The 17655-nt window shown below is 53.1% G+C and overlaps 1 protein-coding gene across 3 annotated transcripts in view; it reads right to left on the bottom strand.

The window, feature by feature from the left end:
* ABCF1 (ATP binding cassette subfamily F member 1) overlaps nucleotides 1–17267 on the bottom strand; it is a 484546-nt gene extending 467279 nt beyond the window's left edge. For 2 of the 3 annotated variants that reach the window (XM_069241960.1, XM_069241963.1), the window contains exon 1: nucleotides 16972–17267. In XM_069241960.1, coding sequence (XP_069098061.1) covers nucleotides 16972–17074 — 103 coding nt within the window. In that variant the 5' untranslated portion in view covers nucleotides 17075–17267. The remainder of the gene's footprint in view (nucleotides 1–16971) is intronic. The other variant, XM_069241962.1, reaches the window with a different exon arrangement.
* Between the last annotated feature and the right edge of the window lie 388 nt (nucleotides 17268–17655).

The raw sequence follows: 17655 nt of genomic DNA, 5'->3' as shown, positions 1-17655 counted from the left end.
AACTCAAATGGAAATAGAACATTATCAGACAACTACACAGCCCCGATGAGATTGGGGCTCTAATGTTTATAGGCAGTATGAAAAACCCAGAAGAGATATTACAATCTATTGACAAGGGATTATTTGAGACCTTTCAACACTTTTATTCTAACCTTCATAAGGCAGGCCACTGTGACCAGATGCAACATGATGTACACCTTGAGGGGACCAGTCTCAGAAATACCTCTAGAAAACAGCAAAGAGCTAGAGAATCGGATATCGGGTCAACTGGGACTTTATTAGCTACACACTTGCTAGACCAGGGGTGGGACATTTAATGAAGCTTTCATTTTGCCCCCCCCCTTAAACAACCTTCAACTAACAAAGAAATCTGGTTTGCATACCCAGTGCCTCCTGTTGAGAGGAATTTATGCTCTAATAACAGAGCCACTCTTGCAGAGTGATGGCCAGTCCTAGAATTAAAGGATTAACAACAAAAGATCAGCAAATTAAAATTGCACTTTTCCCAGATGACTCACTATGCTTTCTGGTTGACGCAAATAGCGCTTTACTAGCCCTACAGAGAGATCTCCAGAAATTACAGTGAGGTGCAGGATTTAAGAGAAATCATCAGACTCCCGAGCTGATGTGGCCAGGGAAGGAGATAGAGAAGACGAAAAATGTGATTGCTAAGTTTGGACTGAAATTGCCCATGAGGATATGGATTGTCTAGGCATAAAACCTCCTACCCATCATGGCTGGGGAGGATTAACTGTATAAAAACGATTTATTTTTTTTAACCAAGAACACTGTACGTGACCAGGACACTGCCCAATAGTACCCTCAACCCCATAACATTTTGACAACTATTCAAAGAATACTTTGGTGCTTCATCTGGAATAACGGGAAACCATGAGTGCCGATCTGCTTTGACTCCAGTTATAGGGATTCGGATCTTGAACAGGCTAGGTCCAATAGATTTACTCGAAGGCACAAGGATCTAAACCTTGTACTCAGATCTGACTAGAGAATATACAGGGAGGAACAGATCGCTGTAGATGGTGTTCTGCCTTCCTACTTATCTCGTATCAGAGCTTACAGAACCTCTCTGGAATGCACTTCTGAGTTCAAAGAAGACCTTTATTGTTGTTAATTCTTCCCCACCCACAAGTTCTTGAGAGACTAACTAATAGATTTCAAGCACACGTTCAAAAGAGTAAAAGTAGTTGCAGCAATGAAAACAAAATATACCACAGTACTTCTCAGTTGCAATGTACACAGCAGATTATGTATATCTTTATATGATTACATTAGCAAAGCAAAAAAAAAAAAAATCAAATACTTCACCGTTTGAGCAAGGCGGCAGGGCCTACATACTCAACTTCATCTTTCTGGGGTCTGCAAGTTGATGACTCCGGTCAACTGCGAGAAAGAGATTATCTACCCAAACGGGAGACTGGCAACTGGCGCCTAGTTTCAGCCTGAAGTCAAGCAGATTCGAATCTAAATCTCTGAAGCCCCGAGTCGTCCTTACAAAAGCGTGTCCCCTCCTCTCAGACTCGGGAAAACTACGCAAGCCTTTGGAGACTGGCCAGATCTCCTAGACCAGTGGTTCCCAACCTTTTGACTTCTGTGGACCCCCATTTTATCAATACTGGAGCCCGGGGACCCCCACTGACTCATTATTGCAATCCGGGGACCCCCACTGAGTCATTACTGATAGTTGGAACCCAATATTATTAAATTTTCTAAGCAGTCACGGACCCCCCTGAGGAGGCTTTGCGGACCCCCAGGGGTCCCCGGCCCACAGGTTGGGAACCACTGTCCTAGACTTCTCCTATTCCCAAGGCTGAGCAGAAAGGAAAACACCAAATGTACTCTCTCTTATCGGGTCTAGTCTGGTGTGAAGAAAACAGCTTGGTTCATCTTGTGGAAAAACATAGCTTGGAAAAATACAGCTTGGATTCTCAACTGCAATGTCTAACTCCACGTTAAAGGCAATAGGCAGCTAACCTAAATATCAGATGTAATGTCTAATGTCATGTCAAAGCCACTAGGCAGCTGAGCTGAATACAAAATGTAATGTCTAATATCATGTCAAAGCCAATAGACAGCTGAACTGAATACAGAATGTAATGGCTAATGCCATGTCAAAGCCAATAGGCGGGTAAACTGAATACAGATGGTAATGGCTAATGCCATGTTAAAGCCAAAAGGCGGCTAAACTGAACAAAACATATAATGTGCTACTGGTGAACATTGAGCAACTAATATGCACAGTGGTGAAACACAAAGTCATTGGTCAAACACAATTAATAGCATCACAGATGGGATGCAACAATCATAGATTATATGTACACATAGCAGGAACGTAAAACGAGACAGGGGGTTTGGAGGAAAGTAGCAGCTAAAATAAGAGTGATAACTAAAGTTAATTTAAACTTGCTTCCAAAGTTTATTGTTGGGAGACGCAGATGAAGAGGCATCACACCCACTCAGAGATACAAGTAAACTCATCTCAAATGTTAGCTGCAAGGTTTACCATCGCACAGAAATAAAATACTCCCCCTCCAAATAACACCCCCCCTAACAAGAAATGGATTGTGGACTAAAATGTGGAATTTCTTTGTAATGGAAAAAGTTAAAATAAAAATGAAGAATAAAATGCCCAAGTGTGAGAAATATGGAGTTATTTCCAAACATATGTGAAAAGGTAAACGGTGCGTGCAGAGCAGGCTCAATTACCAGACGAAGTCCAAACGGTTGGGAAGCCTTTGAGTGTCAGAGCCCGCTCAGACCAGTAAACCTTTCATTACGTGACTGCCGGCTCTAGCTGGCTGTGGCAGCAACTGAACTAACGACTACAGATGCCTGGACAACCGTCTTATGTTTGAGAAATACAGAAAGGGGGAAAACGGAACTGGAAGCGACCAAACACTGGATATTTTCATGAATGACAAGAAAGAATATGAACCATACATACACACTGCTTCATTTCACCGATTTTTCAGTATGGAACACCATGATTCTAATATGTTGTCAGGGCTCCATTTGTGTCCTATTTTATCTTTTTCTATTGTCAAGTGCATGCTCCTAAGAGATGTGGGATCTAATTGTAGTCTTAAAAAGTTGAATGAAGTTGTTTAAAAAAATGGGAAGGCCCAGACACACTAAACACCTACGTAATCTAGTGAGATCATAGACCAACAGGACATCCAGATTTGTTACGGGTGAAGCTGGCATTGCGCACTTTTCCCTCCAGAAGGTTAGGGCGTGTCTGCAAGGGGTCATCTGTGCATGACTCAACGTTGCATGTACACACCTCAATCTCTGTCCTTCTACCTACTGATATCTCATGTGTAGGAAGCTGGACTGTTGCGTTGTGAGCACCTATGGTGTTTTCACCCTGTACCAGATCCAGGTATCCCCCATTAGCAAGGTGTAGTCAGTGTCTAGGAAGCCAGGCTCTCTAGGGGTAGCTGTGGATGAGCAGGCAAGACTTTTACAGGAGACATGCAAGGCTTGGGCAATACCACTTACAGTCACACAGCACTTGCACACATGAAAGAACCACACAATGCTACAAAATAAAGACATTATTATACTAACGCAAATACTAAAATAAAATACTGTGTAGGCAATACTCCACTAGCAGGTGAGTAAACACACTATTATATACACCTTAGTAATCGGGAATGGTCATAGAAAGCAATAGAAAACAGTGAAATGACAGAAAATAATGGAGACCCTAGGGAGGGACCAAACCATATACCAAGTAAGTGGAATGCAAAAGTCAGACCCCCACCCAGGGAAGTGGAATCTGTAGAGGGGAGCTGGAGGAACTAGGAACCCCAAAAGGTAAGTGCCAGACTGCCCCCCAGGGACCAGAAGAGGAGAGGTAAGTACCTATTTTTTTCCAAACCCACCGAGAAACTTTATAAAAGGACTGTTCAAGACCCAAGCAAGAGGGGAAGAAACAGAAGATGGATCCTGACAGAAGAGGACCTGCAACTGAAGGGGACCAAGTCCAGTTCCAGTTGGAGTGTCCGGACGGGGCAGGAGCCACTGCCCACCGTTCTGGAGATGCAGGACCAGGTCGACGGTGGAGACCAGGAGGCGGCTACACAGCAAAAGAGCAGAGGAATAGTTACAGAAGCGATGCAGGCGATGTCCCCTGTCGGAAGAAGAGTTGCAGTCCGACATGGGTTTGGAAAAACCACCAACAAGCCTTGGCAATGGCAAGAGTTGCAGAATAAGAGTTGCAGAGCTGCTTGGGACCAGGAAGGTCCGAGAGGACTCAACCCACTGAGGGGTGTCCCAGGCGACCCTCAGCAGGGAGGAGAGCCAAAAGTCGAGGATGCAGCCCCCAGGCAACCCACCGGCAGCAGGCACAGGAGTCGCAGTGAGGCCCACGCAGCACACCTGGAGAGGAGTCGCTGGAGCAGCAGGCAGAGGAGTCACAGTGAGGCACAGGAGTCGCAGCTGGCACAACAGTCGCAGTGAGGCCCACTCAGCACACCTGAAGAGGAGTCCCACGTCACTGGAGCAGCAGGCACAGGAGTCGCAGTGAGGCCCACTCAGCACACCTGGAAAGGAGTCCCACGTCGCTGGAGCAGCAGGCAGAGGAGTCACAGTGAGGCACAGGAGTCGCAGCCGGCACAACAGTCGCAGTGAGGCCCACTCAGCACACCTGGAGAGGAGTCCCACGTCACTGGAGCAGCAGGCACAGGAGTCGCAGTGAGGCCCACTCAGCACACCTGGCAATGAGTCCCACGTCACTGGAGCAGCAGGCAGAGGAGTCACAGTGAGGCCCACTCAGCACACCTGGCAATGAGTCCCAGGTCGCTGGAGCAGCAGGCAGAGGAGTCGCAGTGAGGCCCACAGCACACCTGGAGAGGAGTCGCTGGAGCAGCAGGCAGAGGAGTCACAGTGAGGCCCACTCAGCACACCTGGCAATGAGTCCCAGGTCGCTGGAGCAGCAGGCAGGAGACAATGCTTTTCAGGAAAGAATGCTGGAGGCAGAGGCAACATGGACCCTGATGATCCCTAGAAAGAAGTGCCAAAAAAGCATTGGTAGCTGCAAGAGTCGCGGTGCATAGGGGCACCGTACAACAAGGAGAGGCAAAGACTCACCACCTCCAAAGTTGGACAGCTGGTAGAGAGGACCACTCAAGCCCACCACCTGTGTTGCAGGATCCACGCAGAGTTGCAGGAGACGGGACCCACGCAGCCTGTCGTTGTTGCAGTTGGTGCCTGCAGATACAGGGGAGTGACTCCTTCACTCCAAGGGAGATTCTTTCCTCCTTCTTGGTGCAGAATGAAGCCTTGCCGCCCTCAGGGGATGCACATCCAGGGAAATGTTGCAACTGCTGGAAGGAGCCAGGGAAACAATGTTGCAGAGCAAAGTCATCGCTGGAGCTAGCTGCAGATTTTAGGTTCCTGTGAAGTCCAGTTGTGGTTCCAGTGGCCAGAAGTCGAAGTAAACGTTGCAGAGGCGTCCTGCATGTCGAATCGGAGGACCCACCCAAGAGGGAGACCCAATATAGCCCTAAAAGAGGGATTGGTCACCTAAGAGGGTGACCACCAATCAGAAGGGGGCTGTGAGGTCACCTGCCTGACCTGGCCACTCAGATACTCCCACTTAGATACTCCTACAGCCCTCTGCACACCTTGGATTCAAGAAGGCAGAATCAAGAGGCCACCTGGAGGAGCTCTGGGCAACACCCCTGGGGTGGTGATGAAAATTCCCCTTTCTATTGTCCATTTTCGCAACAAAGGGGGTCCCTGGACTGGTGCAAACCGGTTTATGCAAGGAGGGCACCAATTTCCAATGAGAGAGGGTGTTGTCTCCCTCTCCCAAAGGAAATCCTTTGTTCTGCCCTCCTGGGCTTGAGCTGTTCAAGCACCAGGAGGGCAGAAACCAGGTTGCAGGATGGCAGCACCGTGGGCTGCCCGGGAAAACCCTGCAAACTGGCAGGAGCAACGATGGGGACCCTCTAAGGAGCCCCGAGAGCGCATGGAATTTTAGAACCATTACTGGCAACAGTAATGGGGTATGATTCTGACATGTTTGATGCCAAACAGCCCTAGGTTCGGAGTAACCACTATGTAGCTGGACATAGGTAGTGACCCATGTCCAATACACGGGTAAAATGGTGTCCCCGCACTCATCAAGTCCAGGAAAAATGGAGCTGGAGTTCGTGGGGGCACCTCTGCTCATGCAGGGATGCCCTCACACACAGGTGCGTGCACCCTGGCCTCTGGGCTAGCAGGGCCTGCCACAGGGGTGACTTATAGTGACCTGGTGCAGTAACCTGTAGTGAAAGGGTGCATGTACCTTTTCACGCAGGCTGCAATAGCAGGCCTGCAGACACATTTTTCATGGGCTCCCATGGGTGGGCCAATATATGCTGCAGTCCATGGGGGGCCCCAGGTGCCCAAATGCCCTGGGTACCCAAGTACCATATACTAGGGGCTTACACTGGGGCACCAGTATGCCAACTGTATGGTGCAGAAAGTCAGGGACAACCACATTTAGAGGGAGAGAGCACAGTCACTGGGGTCCTAGTTAGCAGGATCCCAGTTAACAGTTAAAAACACACTGACAGCAGGCAAAAAGTGTGGGTAACCATGCCAAAGAGGGTACTTTCCTTCATCATGGACCTTGTGTACTTCCAGTGCCTCTGTCTCCATCTGTCAATGACCTCCAGTCATTTACTCTGAAGCTGCCCTCACACTCTCAGTCATCCTTTCCCGCCTTCACCTCTCACCCTACCCTCATACTCTTCCCATCTCAGTTCCCATCTGTCCCTCAATAATGACCTCCAGCATCTACCCTGATGCTACCCTTGTACTCTTCAATACCTATTCCTCCCTCAAACTTCCTCCCCAGCCTCAACCCCTCATAACCTTCCAGTCTGTCGAGTCTCTTGGTCCCTATCTGTACCTCAAAGGATCTCTAGCCCCCACCCTCACATAATAGTTGTACTCTTTCAGTCTCTCCTCCCTACCTCAATTCTCCTCACCAGCCCCCACCCTCATACTACTCTCAGCCCCTCATTCCCAACCCTCCCCAGCATGCCTGTCAAGTACCACGCACCGTGGGTTAGTCTAACACATTGAGGAATATTTTCCGCCTCTTTGCAACATCTTGCATCAATCACGCGAATCAGCTAAACCTCCGGCTGCCAGGTGATCATCTCCTTTAAGATCCTCCGTCGTTAGGCTTTGCACCAAGGACCCAACCCTGTGGGCTGCAATCCAATCGGAAGAAGGGTTATGTGGTGCTGCCACCTAAACAGCAGCACTCACTCATAATTAGTCAAATTAGCTGATATGTCTTTCTTCTCTTGCACTGGTTGGGGGACACTGCAGTGATGTCAGAGCATGTGCTTGTGCTGCTTGAATGTGTAGATTACCTTTTTAATTGCAGGGAATAACTCAATTACACCTGGGATTGGACAGCACAACCGTCGTCAACTGGTACGCGATGAGTCCAGATGCTCTGTGTGTGGACATCAGCATATAGAGACCCTCACCCAGTGATAAAAGGAACGGTGCTTTGAAGGACAGAGTCACCTCAGACAACAGAGCGGAGGCAGACGACTGGGAAAACTAAATGGAACGGCAAATTAATAGTAAACCAATGCCCAGATCACCCTGCTGCCAAGTATCCACAGTAATGTCATCAGAGATGAGTTGTCCAGTAACTGTCAGTTTCTGAGAAAATCAAGGCAACTTCAGAAACACAGTGATGACAAGACAGGGTAAGGAGATCAGTGGACCACTCACAATATCAAGTTGCTGCTAAGTACTTCCGTCATGTTTCAGTCCTAGGTCTGCTGGTCTTAAATCATGACCTTTTACCCAGCACTTCTTTGCACTGGACATTTAGACTCACATTATTAATAAAAAAAATAAAAAAATAAAAAAACTACAAACCTCAGAATGCAATGTGATATTGGTTAAAAAGCTAGAATTAGCTGATAAAATCACATACGGTAAGGGGACACTTGTGGCATCCAAACAGTGTATAGCAGAGAGCTTTTCACAGTCTGTGAAACAGCACCAAATAAATGTGGGAAGGAAAGGTGTGTATAGAAGTATGAAAAGGTGCTACAGAAGGACTAAAGGAGGATTCTACGGGAGGACAGAGGGACCAAAGAAGGGTGTTACAGAAGGACTAAAGAGGATGCTACGAAAGCAGAGAGGGACCAAAGGAGGGTGTTACAGAGGGACCAAAGGAGGGTCCTACTGGAGGACCGAGGGACTAAATGAGGGTCCTACTGGAGGACCGAGGGACTAAATGAGGGTCCTACTGGAGGACCGAGGGACTAAATGAGGGTCCTACTGGAGGACCGAGGGACTAAATGGGGGTCCTACTGGAGAACAGAGGGGCTAAAGTAGAGTACTACTGGAGAAAAAAGGAACTAAAGGAGGGTACTACTGGAGGACAGAGGAACTAAAGGAGGGTGCTACCACAGGTTACCAGGACTAAACAAAGAGTGATAAGCATTATAAACAAGAGAACACAGGAAAGCTATAGGAGTTTGGAAGGGATAAATAGAGAAGTTGAGATTATAAAGTGAGAAGGGGGGTGACAATTAAGGGGTTAAAGAGTAAAAGAACAGAGGGAGAAAACGAAGGCAAGATAAAATACATAAAGACAAAGAGCAAATGACTACTCCAGGACATGACTACCATACTATAAACTGTCACTCAAAGTCATTGAAGTGTCACAGGTAAAATCATGGCAAATGTGAGTGCAACAAAATCTCAAAACCTGGCAGCTCTGCCCCAGCCTCTATCCCACAAACTCACAGCCCCTCAACCCCATCCATCCCAGCCTCTATCCCACAAACTCACAGCCCCTCAACCCCATCCATCCCAGCCTCTATCCTCCTACTCACAGCCTCTCAATCCCATCCCTCCCAGCCTTTATCCCTCATACTCACAGCCCCTTAATACCATCCTTCCCCAGCCTCTTCCCCTCATACTCACAGCCCCTCAATCCATCCCTCTCAGTCCCTACCTCTCATACTCACAGCCCCTTAATCCCATCCCACACAACCTTTACCCATCATACTCAGTCTGTCAATCCCATCCCTCCTGACCTCTACCCTCATACTCAAAGCCCCTCAATCCCATCCCACCCAGCCTCTACCCCTCATACAGTCCCTCAATCTCTGAACTTCCAGCCTCTACACCTCATACTCACAGCCTCTTAATCCCATCCCTCCAAGAATTTACCCCTAACGCTCAGCCTCTCAATTCAACCCCTCCAGCCCTCATACTGACTGTCCCTCAATCCCATCCCTTCCACCCCTCACTCAGTCCTTCAATCCCATCCCTCCCAGCATCTAGCCATCATACTCTTACAGCCCCTTAATCCCATCCCACCCCATCACAGCCAGTCAATCCCATCACTCTCAGCCTCTACCCACCATACTCACAGCCCCTCAATCCATCCTACCCCGCATACTCAGACCCTCAATCCTATCCCTCCCAGCCTCTACCCCCTCATACACTCAGCTTCTAGATCCAATCCCTCCCAGCCTCTACTGCTCATACTCTCTCATCCACTCAATCATATCCCTCCCAACCTCTACTCATACTCACAGCCCCTTAATCCCATTCCTTCCAGCCTCTACCCATCATACTCACAGACCTCAATCCCATCCCTCTCAGCCTATACCCCCCTCATACTCACAGCCCCTCAATACCATCCCTCCCAGCCTGTACCATTCATACTCTCAGCCCCTCAATCCAATCCCTCCAGCCTCTATAGCTCATACTCTCTCAGCCCCTCAATCCCATCCTTCCCCGTCCTCTACCCCTCGAACCCAGACCCTTAATCCCATCCCTTCAATCTATCCCTCGCGGGCCTCTACCCCTCATACTCACAGAACCTCAATCCCATCCCTCAGCGTCCTCTACCCTTCAAACTCACTGCCCCCCAATCCCATCCCTCCTGACCTCTACCCCTCATACTCACAGCCCATGAATCCCATCACTCCCAGCCTCTACCCCTCAAACTCACAGCACCTCAATCACATCTTTCTACAGCCTCTACCCCATACTCACAGCCCCTCAATCCCATCCCTCTCAGCATCTACCCACCATACTCACAGCCCCTCAATCTATCCCACCCTGACCCCTACCCCGCATACTCAGACCCTCAATCCCATCCCTCCCAGCCTCTACCCCTCATACTCACAGCCCCTGAATCCCATCCCTCCCAGCCTCCACCCCTCATACTCACAGCCCCTCAATCCCATCCCTCTCAGCATCTACCCCTCATACTCACAGACCCTCAATCCCATCCCTCTCAGCATCTACCCCTCATACTCACAACGCCTCAATCCCCTCCCAGCCTCTACCCCTCATACTCACAGCCCCTGAATCCCATCCCTCCCAGCCTCCACCCCTCATACTCACAGCCCCTCAATCCCATCACTCTCAGCCTCTACCCACCATACTCACAGCCCCTCAATCCCATCCCTCCCAGCTTCTACCCCTCATACTCACAGCCCCTCAATCCCATCCCTCCCAGCCTCTACCCCTCATACTCACAGCCCCTCAATCCCATCCCTCCCAGCCTCTACCCCTCATACTCACAGCCCCTCAATCCCATTCCTCCCAGCCTCTACCCCTCATACTCACAGCCCCATAAATCCCATCCCTCTCAGCATCTACCCCTCAATCCCATCACTCTCAGCATCTACCCCTCATACTCACAACGCCTCAATCCCCTCCCAGCCTCTACCCCTCATACTCACAGCCCCTGAATCCCATCCCTCCCAGCCTCCACCCCTCATACTCACAGCCCCTCAATCCCATCACTCTCAGCCTCTACCCACCATACTCACAGCCCCTCAATCCATCCCACCCTGACCCCTACCCCGCATACTCAGACCCTCAATCCCATCCCTCCCAGCCTCTACCCCTCATACTCACAGCCCCTCAATCCCATCCCTCCCAACCTCTACCCCTCATACTCACAGCCCCTCAATCCCATCCCTCCCAGCCTCTACCCCTCATACTCACAGCCCCTCAATACCATCCCTCCCAGCCTCTACCCCTGATACTCACAGCCCCTCAATCCCATCCCTCCCAGCCTCTACCCCTCATACTCAGCCCCTCAATCCCATCCTTCCCCGTCCTCTACCCCTCGAACCCAGACCCTTAATCCCATCCCTTCAATCTATCCATCGCGGGCCTCTACCCCTCATACTCACAGAACCTCAATCCCATCCCTCAGCGTCCTCTACCCTTCAAACTCACTGCCCCCCAATCCCATCCCTCCTGACCTCTACCCCTCATACTCACAGCCCCTCAATCCCATCACTCCCAGACTCTACCCCTCAAACTCACAGCACCTCAATCACATCTTTCTACAGCCTCTACCCCATACTCACAGCCCCTCAATCCCATCCCTCTCAGCATCTACCCACCATACTCACAGCCCCTCAATCTATCCCACCCTGACCCCTACCCCGCATACTCAGACCCTCAATCCCATCCCTCCCAGCCTCTACCCCTCATACTCACAGCCCCTCAATCCCATCCCTCTCAGCATCTACCCCTCATACTCACAGACCCTCAATCCCATCCCTCTCAGCATCTACCCCTCATACTCACAACGCCTCAATCCCCTCCCAGCCTCTACCCCTCATACTCACAGCCCCTGAATCCCATCCCTCCCAGCCTCCACCCCTCATACTCACAGCCCCTCAATCGCATCACTCTCAGCCTCTACCCACCATACTCACAGCCCCTCAATCCCATCCCTCCCAGCTTCTACCCCTCATACTCACAGCCCCTCAATCCCATCCCTCCCAGCCTCTACCCCTCATACTCACAGCCCCTCAATCCCATCCCTCCCAGCCTCTACCCCTCATACTCACAGCCCCTCAATCCCATTCCTCCCAGCCTCTACCCCTCATACTCACAGCCCCTCAATCCCATCCCTCTCAGCATCTACCCCTCAATCCCATCCCTCTCAGCATCTACCCCTCATACTCACAACGCCTCAATCCCCTCCCAGCCTCTACCCCTCATACTCACAGCCCCTGAATCCCATCCCTCACAGCCTCCACCCCTCATACTCACAGCCCCTCAATCCCATCACTCTCAGCCTCTACCCACCATACTCACAGCCCCTCAATCCATCCCACCCTGACCCCTACCCCGCATACTCAGACCCTCAATCCCATCCCTCCCAGCCTCTACCCCTCATACTCACAACCCCTCAATCCCATCCCTCCCAGCCTCTACCCCTCAGACTCACAGCCCCTCAATCCCATCCCTCCCAGCCTCTACCCCTCATACTCACAGCCCCTCAATCCCATCCCTCCCAGCCTCTACCCCTCATACTCACAGCCCCTCAATCCCATCCCTCTCAGCATCTACCCCTCAATCCCATCCCTCCCAGCCTTCACCCCCCGATACGCACAGCCCTTCAATCAAGCACCCCAACTTCTACCCCTCATACTGCCCCTCAATCCCATCCCTCCCAGCCTCTACCCCTCATACTCACAGCCCCTCAATCCCATCCCTCCCAACCTCTACCCCTCATACTCACAGCCCCTCAATCCCATCCCTCCCAGCCTCTACCCCTCATACTCACAGCCCCTCAATCCCATCCCTCCCAGCCTCTACCCCTGATACTCACAACCCCTCAATCCCATCCCTCCCAGCCTCTACCCCTCATACTCACAGCCCCTCAATCCCATCCCTCCCAGCCTCTACCCCTGATACTCACAACCCCTCAATCCCATCCCTCCCAACCTCTACCCCTCATACTCACAGCCCCTCAATCCCATCCCTCCCAGCCTCTACCCCTCATACTCACAGCCCCTCAATCCCATCCCTCCCAACCTCTACCCCTCATACTCACAGCCCCTCAATCCCATCCCTCCCAGCCTCTACCCCTGATACTCACAACCCCTCAATCCCATCCCTCCCAGCCTCTACCCCTGATACTCACAACCCCTCAATCCCATCCCTCCCAGCCTCTACCCCTCATACTCACAGCCCCTCAATCCCATCCCTCCCAGCCTCCACCCCTGATAATCACAGCCCCTCAATCCCATCCCTCCCAACCTCTACCCCTCATACTCACAGCCCCTCAATCCCATCCCTCCCAGCCCCTACCCCTCATACTCACAGCCCCTCAATCCCATCCCTCCCAGCCCCTACCCCTCATACTCACAGCCCCTCAATCCCATCCCTCCCAGCCTCTACCCCTGATACTCACAACCCCTCAATCCCATCCCTCCCAGCCTCTACCCCTCATACTCACAGCCCCTCAATCCCATCCCTCCCAGCCTCTACCCCTCATACTCACAGCCCCTCAATCCCATCCCTCCCAGCCTCTACCCCTCATACTCACAGCCCCTCAATCCCATCCCTCCCAGCCTCTACCCCTGATACTCACAACCCCTCAATCCCATCCCTCCCAGCCTCTACCCCTCATACTCACAGCCCCTCAATCCCATCCCTCCCAGCCTCTACCCCTCATACTCACAACCCCTCAATCCCATCCCTCCCAGCCTCTACCCCTCATACTCACAACCCCTCAATCCCATCCCTCCCAGCCTCTACCCCTCATACTCACAGCCCCTCAATCCCATCCCTCCCAGCCTCCACCCCTGATACTCACAGCCCCTCAATCCCATCCCTCCCAGCCTCTACCCCTCATACTCACAGCCCCTCAATCCCATCCCTCCCAGCCTCCACCCCTGATACTCACAGCCCCTCAATCCCATCCCTCCCAGCCTCTACCCCTCATACTCACAGCCCCTCAATCCCATCCCTCCCAGCCTCTACCCCTGATACTCACAACCCCTCAATCCCATCCCTCCCAGCCTCTACCCCTCATACTCACAGCCCCTCACTCCCATCCCTCCCAGCCTCTACCCCTCATACTCACAGCCCCTCAATCCCATCCCTCCCAGCCTCCACCCCTGATACTCACAGCCCCTCAATCCCATCCCTCCCAGCCTCTACCCCTCATACTCACAGCCCCTCAATCCCATCCCTCCCAGCCTCTACCCCTCATACTCACAGCCCCTCAATCCCATCCCTCCCAGCCTCCACCCCTGATACTCACAGCCCCTCAATCCCATCCCTCCCAGCCTCTACCCCTCATACTCACAGCCCCTCAATCCCATCCCTCCCAGCCTCCACCCCTGATACTCACAGCCCCTCAATCCCATCCCTCCCAGCCTCTACCCCTCATACTCACAGCCCCTCAATCCCATCCCTCCCAGCCTCTACCCCTCATACTCACAGCCCCTCAATCCCATCCCTCCCAGCCTCTACCCCTGATACTCACAACCCCTCAATCCCATCCCTCCCAGCCTCTACCCCTCATACTCACAGCCCCTGAATCCCATCCCTCCCAGCCTCTACCCCTCATACTCACAGCCCCTCAATCCCATCCCTCCCAGCCTCTACCCCTCATACTCACAGCCCCTCAATCCCATCCCTCCCAACCTCTACCCCTCATACTCACAGCCCCTCAATCCCATCCCTCCCAGCCCCTACCCCTCATACTCACAGCCCCTCAATCCCATCCCTCCCAGCCTCTACCCCTCATACTCACAGCCCCTCAATCCCATCCCTCCCAGCCTCTACCCCTGATACTCACAACCCCTCAATCCCATCCCTCCCAGCCTCTACCCCTGATACTCACAGCCCCTCAATCCCATCCCTCCCAGCCTCTACCCCTGATACTCACAACCCCTCAATCCCATCCCTCCCAGCCTCTACCCCTCATACTCACAGCCCCTCAATCCCATCCCTCCCAGCCTCTACCCCTCATACTCACAACCCCTCAATCCCATCCCTCCCAGCCTCTACCCCTCATACTCACAGCCCCTCAATCCCATCCCTCCCAGCCTCCACCCCTGATACTCACAGCCCCTCAATCCCATCCCTCCCAGCCTCTACCCCTCATACTCACAGCCCCTCAATCCCATCCCTCCCAGCCTCTACCCCTCATACTCACAGACCCTCAATCCCATCCCTCCTGACCTCTACCCCGGATACTCACAACCCCTCAATCCCATCCCTCCCAGCCTCTACCCCTCATACTCACAGACCCTCAATCCCATCCCTCCTGACCTCTACCCCGGATACTCACAACCCCTCAATCCCATCCCTCCCAGCCTCTACCCCTCATACTCACAGCCCCTCAATCCCATCCCTCCCAACCTCTACCCCTCATACTCACAGCCCCTCAATCCCATCCCTCCCAGCCTCCACCCCTGATACTCACAGCCCCTCAATCCCATCCCTCCCAGCCTCTTTCCTCATACTCACAGCCCCTCAATCCCATCCCTCCCAGCCTCCACCCCTGATACTCACAGCCCCTCAATCCCATCCCTCCCAGCCTCTTTCCTCATACTCACAGCCCCTCAATCCCATCCCTCCCAGCCTCTACCCCTCATACTCACAGCCCCTCAATCCCATCCCTCCCAGCCTCTACCCCTGATACTCACAACCCCTCAATCCCATCCCTCCCAGCCTCTACCCCTCATACTCACAGACCCTCAATCCCATCCCTCCTGACCTCTACCCCGGATACTCACAACCCCTCAATCCCATCCCTCCCAGCCTCTACCCCTCATACTCACAGACCCTCAATCCCATCCCTCCTGACCTCTACCCCGGATACTCACAACCCCTCAATCCCATCCCTCCCAGCCTCTACCCCTCATACTCACAGCCCCTCAATCCCATCCCTCCCAACCTCTACCCCTCATACTCACAGCCCCTCAATCCCATCCCTCCCAACCTCTACCCCTCATACTCACAGCCCCTCAATCCCATCCCTCCCAGCCTCCACCCCTGATACTCACAGCCCCTCAATCCCATCCCTCCCAGCCTCTACCCCTCATACTCACAGCCCCTCAATCCCATCCCTCCCAACCTCTACCCCTCATACTCACAGCCCCTCAATCCCATCCCTCCCAGCCTCCACCCCTGATACTCACAGCCCCTCAATCCCATCCCTCCCAGCCTCTACCCCTCATACTCACAGCCCCTCAATCCCATCCCTCCCAGCCTCTACCCCTCATACTCACAGCCCCTCAATCCCATCCCTCCCAGCCTCTACCCCTCATACTCACAGCCCCTCAATCCCATCCCTCCCAGCCTCTACCCCTCATACTCACAGCCCCTCAATCCCATCCCTCCCAGCCTCTACCCCTCATACTCACAGCCCCTCAATCCCATCCCTCCCAGCCTCTACCCCTCATACTCACAACCCCTCAATCCCATCCCTCCCAGCCTCCACCCCTCATACTCACAGCCCCTCAATCCCATCCCTCCCAGCCTCTACCCCTCATACTCACAGCCCCTCAATCCCATCCCTCCCAGCCTCTACCCCTCATACTCACAGCCCCTCAATCCCATCCCTCCCAGCCTCTACCCCTCATACTCACAGCCCCTCAATCCCATCCCTCCCAGCCTCCACCCCTGATACTCACAGCCCCTCAATCCCATCCCTCCCAGCCTCTACCCCTCATACTCACAGCCCCTCAATCCCATCCCTCCCAGCCTCTACCCCTCATACTCACAGCCCCTCAATCCCATCCCTCCCAGCCTCTACCCCTCATACTCACAGCCCCTCAATCCCATCCCTCCCAGCCTCTACCCCTCATACTCACAGCCCCTCAATCCCATCCCTCCCAGCCTCTACCCCTCATACTCACAACCCCTCAATCCCATCCCTCCCAGCCTCCACCCCTCATACTCACAGCCCCTCAATCCCATCCCTCCCAGCCTCTACCCCTCATACTCACAGCCCCTCAATCCCATCCCTCCCAGCCTCTACCCCTCATACTCACAGCCCCTCAATCCCATCCCTCCCAGCCTCTTTCCTCATACTCATGCAGCCTCCGCCCCTCACCCTCCAACCCTCACTTCCCCTCCATGCCCCCGGGGTCCCCTCTAAACGCCCCCAGGTGCCCCGCCCCCACTCACCCTCCTTGCCGCCCTTCTTGCCCCCGGCCGGAGCCTCCGCCTCCTCCTCCTCGCCCTCCCACTCGGCCTCCTCCGGCTGCTGCTGCTTCGCCGCCTTCGGCATGGCGGCTCCTGCTGACGTCACCGGCTCCCCTCAACCTCGGCTGTGACGTCAAGGGTGGCTCGCGCGCTCCCCAAACTGCTGACGTCACAGTGCGCGAGAGCTTCCCGCTCCCTACCGGCTGCAAGTGCGAGGCCAGAAATGTTCACGTGCACTCCCGGCGCCGGCAATCTCCCACCATGCCCCGCGGCCAGGCGAGTGCGCAGGCGCCGCAGCGGAACACCTTGCCTCCGAGCATGCGCAGCGCGGAGCCAAGTGTCAAAGTTTAGCCGTCCGTGTAGACATAGAGGGCGGACCGTGACAGCTCGAGCGCTTTCGATGGCCGCCATGTTGGACAAGTGCCGCAGGTTGTGACGTCACGGGATTGTGGGCGTGGTTGCTTCTAGGTTGCTGATTGGAGGACACACGACTTTCAGAACATTTTATCTCACTTTGTTGATGTCAGTAAAGTATATATCACAAGCTCACACCTGACAAGTTCTCAGTTTGGGTCTGTGTGACATTTCAATACATTATGTGTGGCACATTGAGTGTCCCTTCCTATAATGTGCCCAGGTCAACAGGCCAATCTAAAGTTTTCTATC

Source organism: Pleurodeles waltl, chromosome 6, assembly GCF_031143425.1.
Source record: "Pleurodeles waltl isolate 20211129_DDA chromosome 6, aPleWal1.hap1.20221129, whole genome shotgun sequence".
Taxonomy (NCBI): domain Eukaryota; kingdom Metazoa; phylum Chordata; class Amphibia; order Caudata; family Salamandridae; genus Pleurodeles; species Pleurodeles waltl.
Note: the sequence above shows the minus strand (reverse complement) of the source record. Positions and strands in the feature narration are given on the sequence as shown.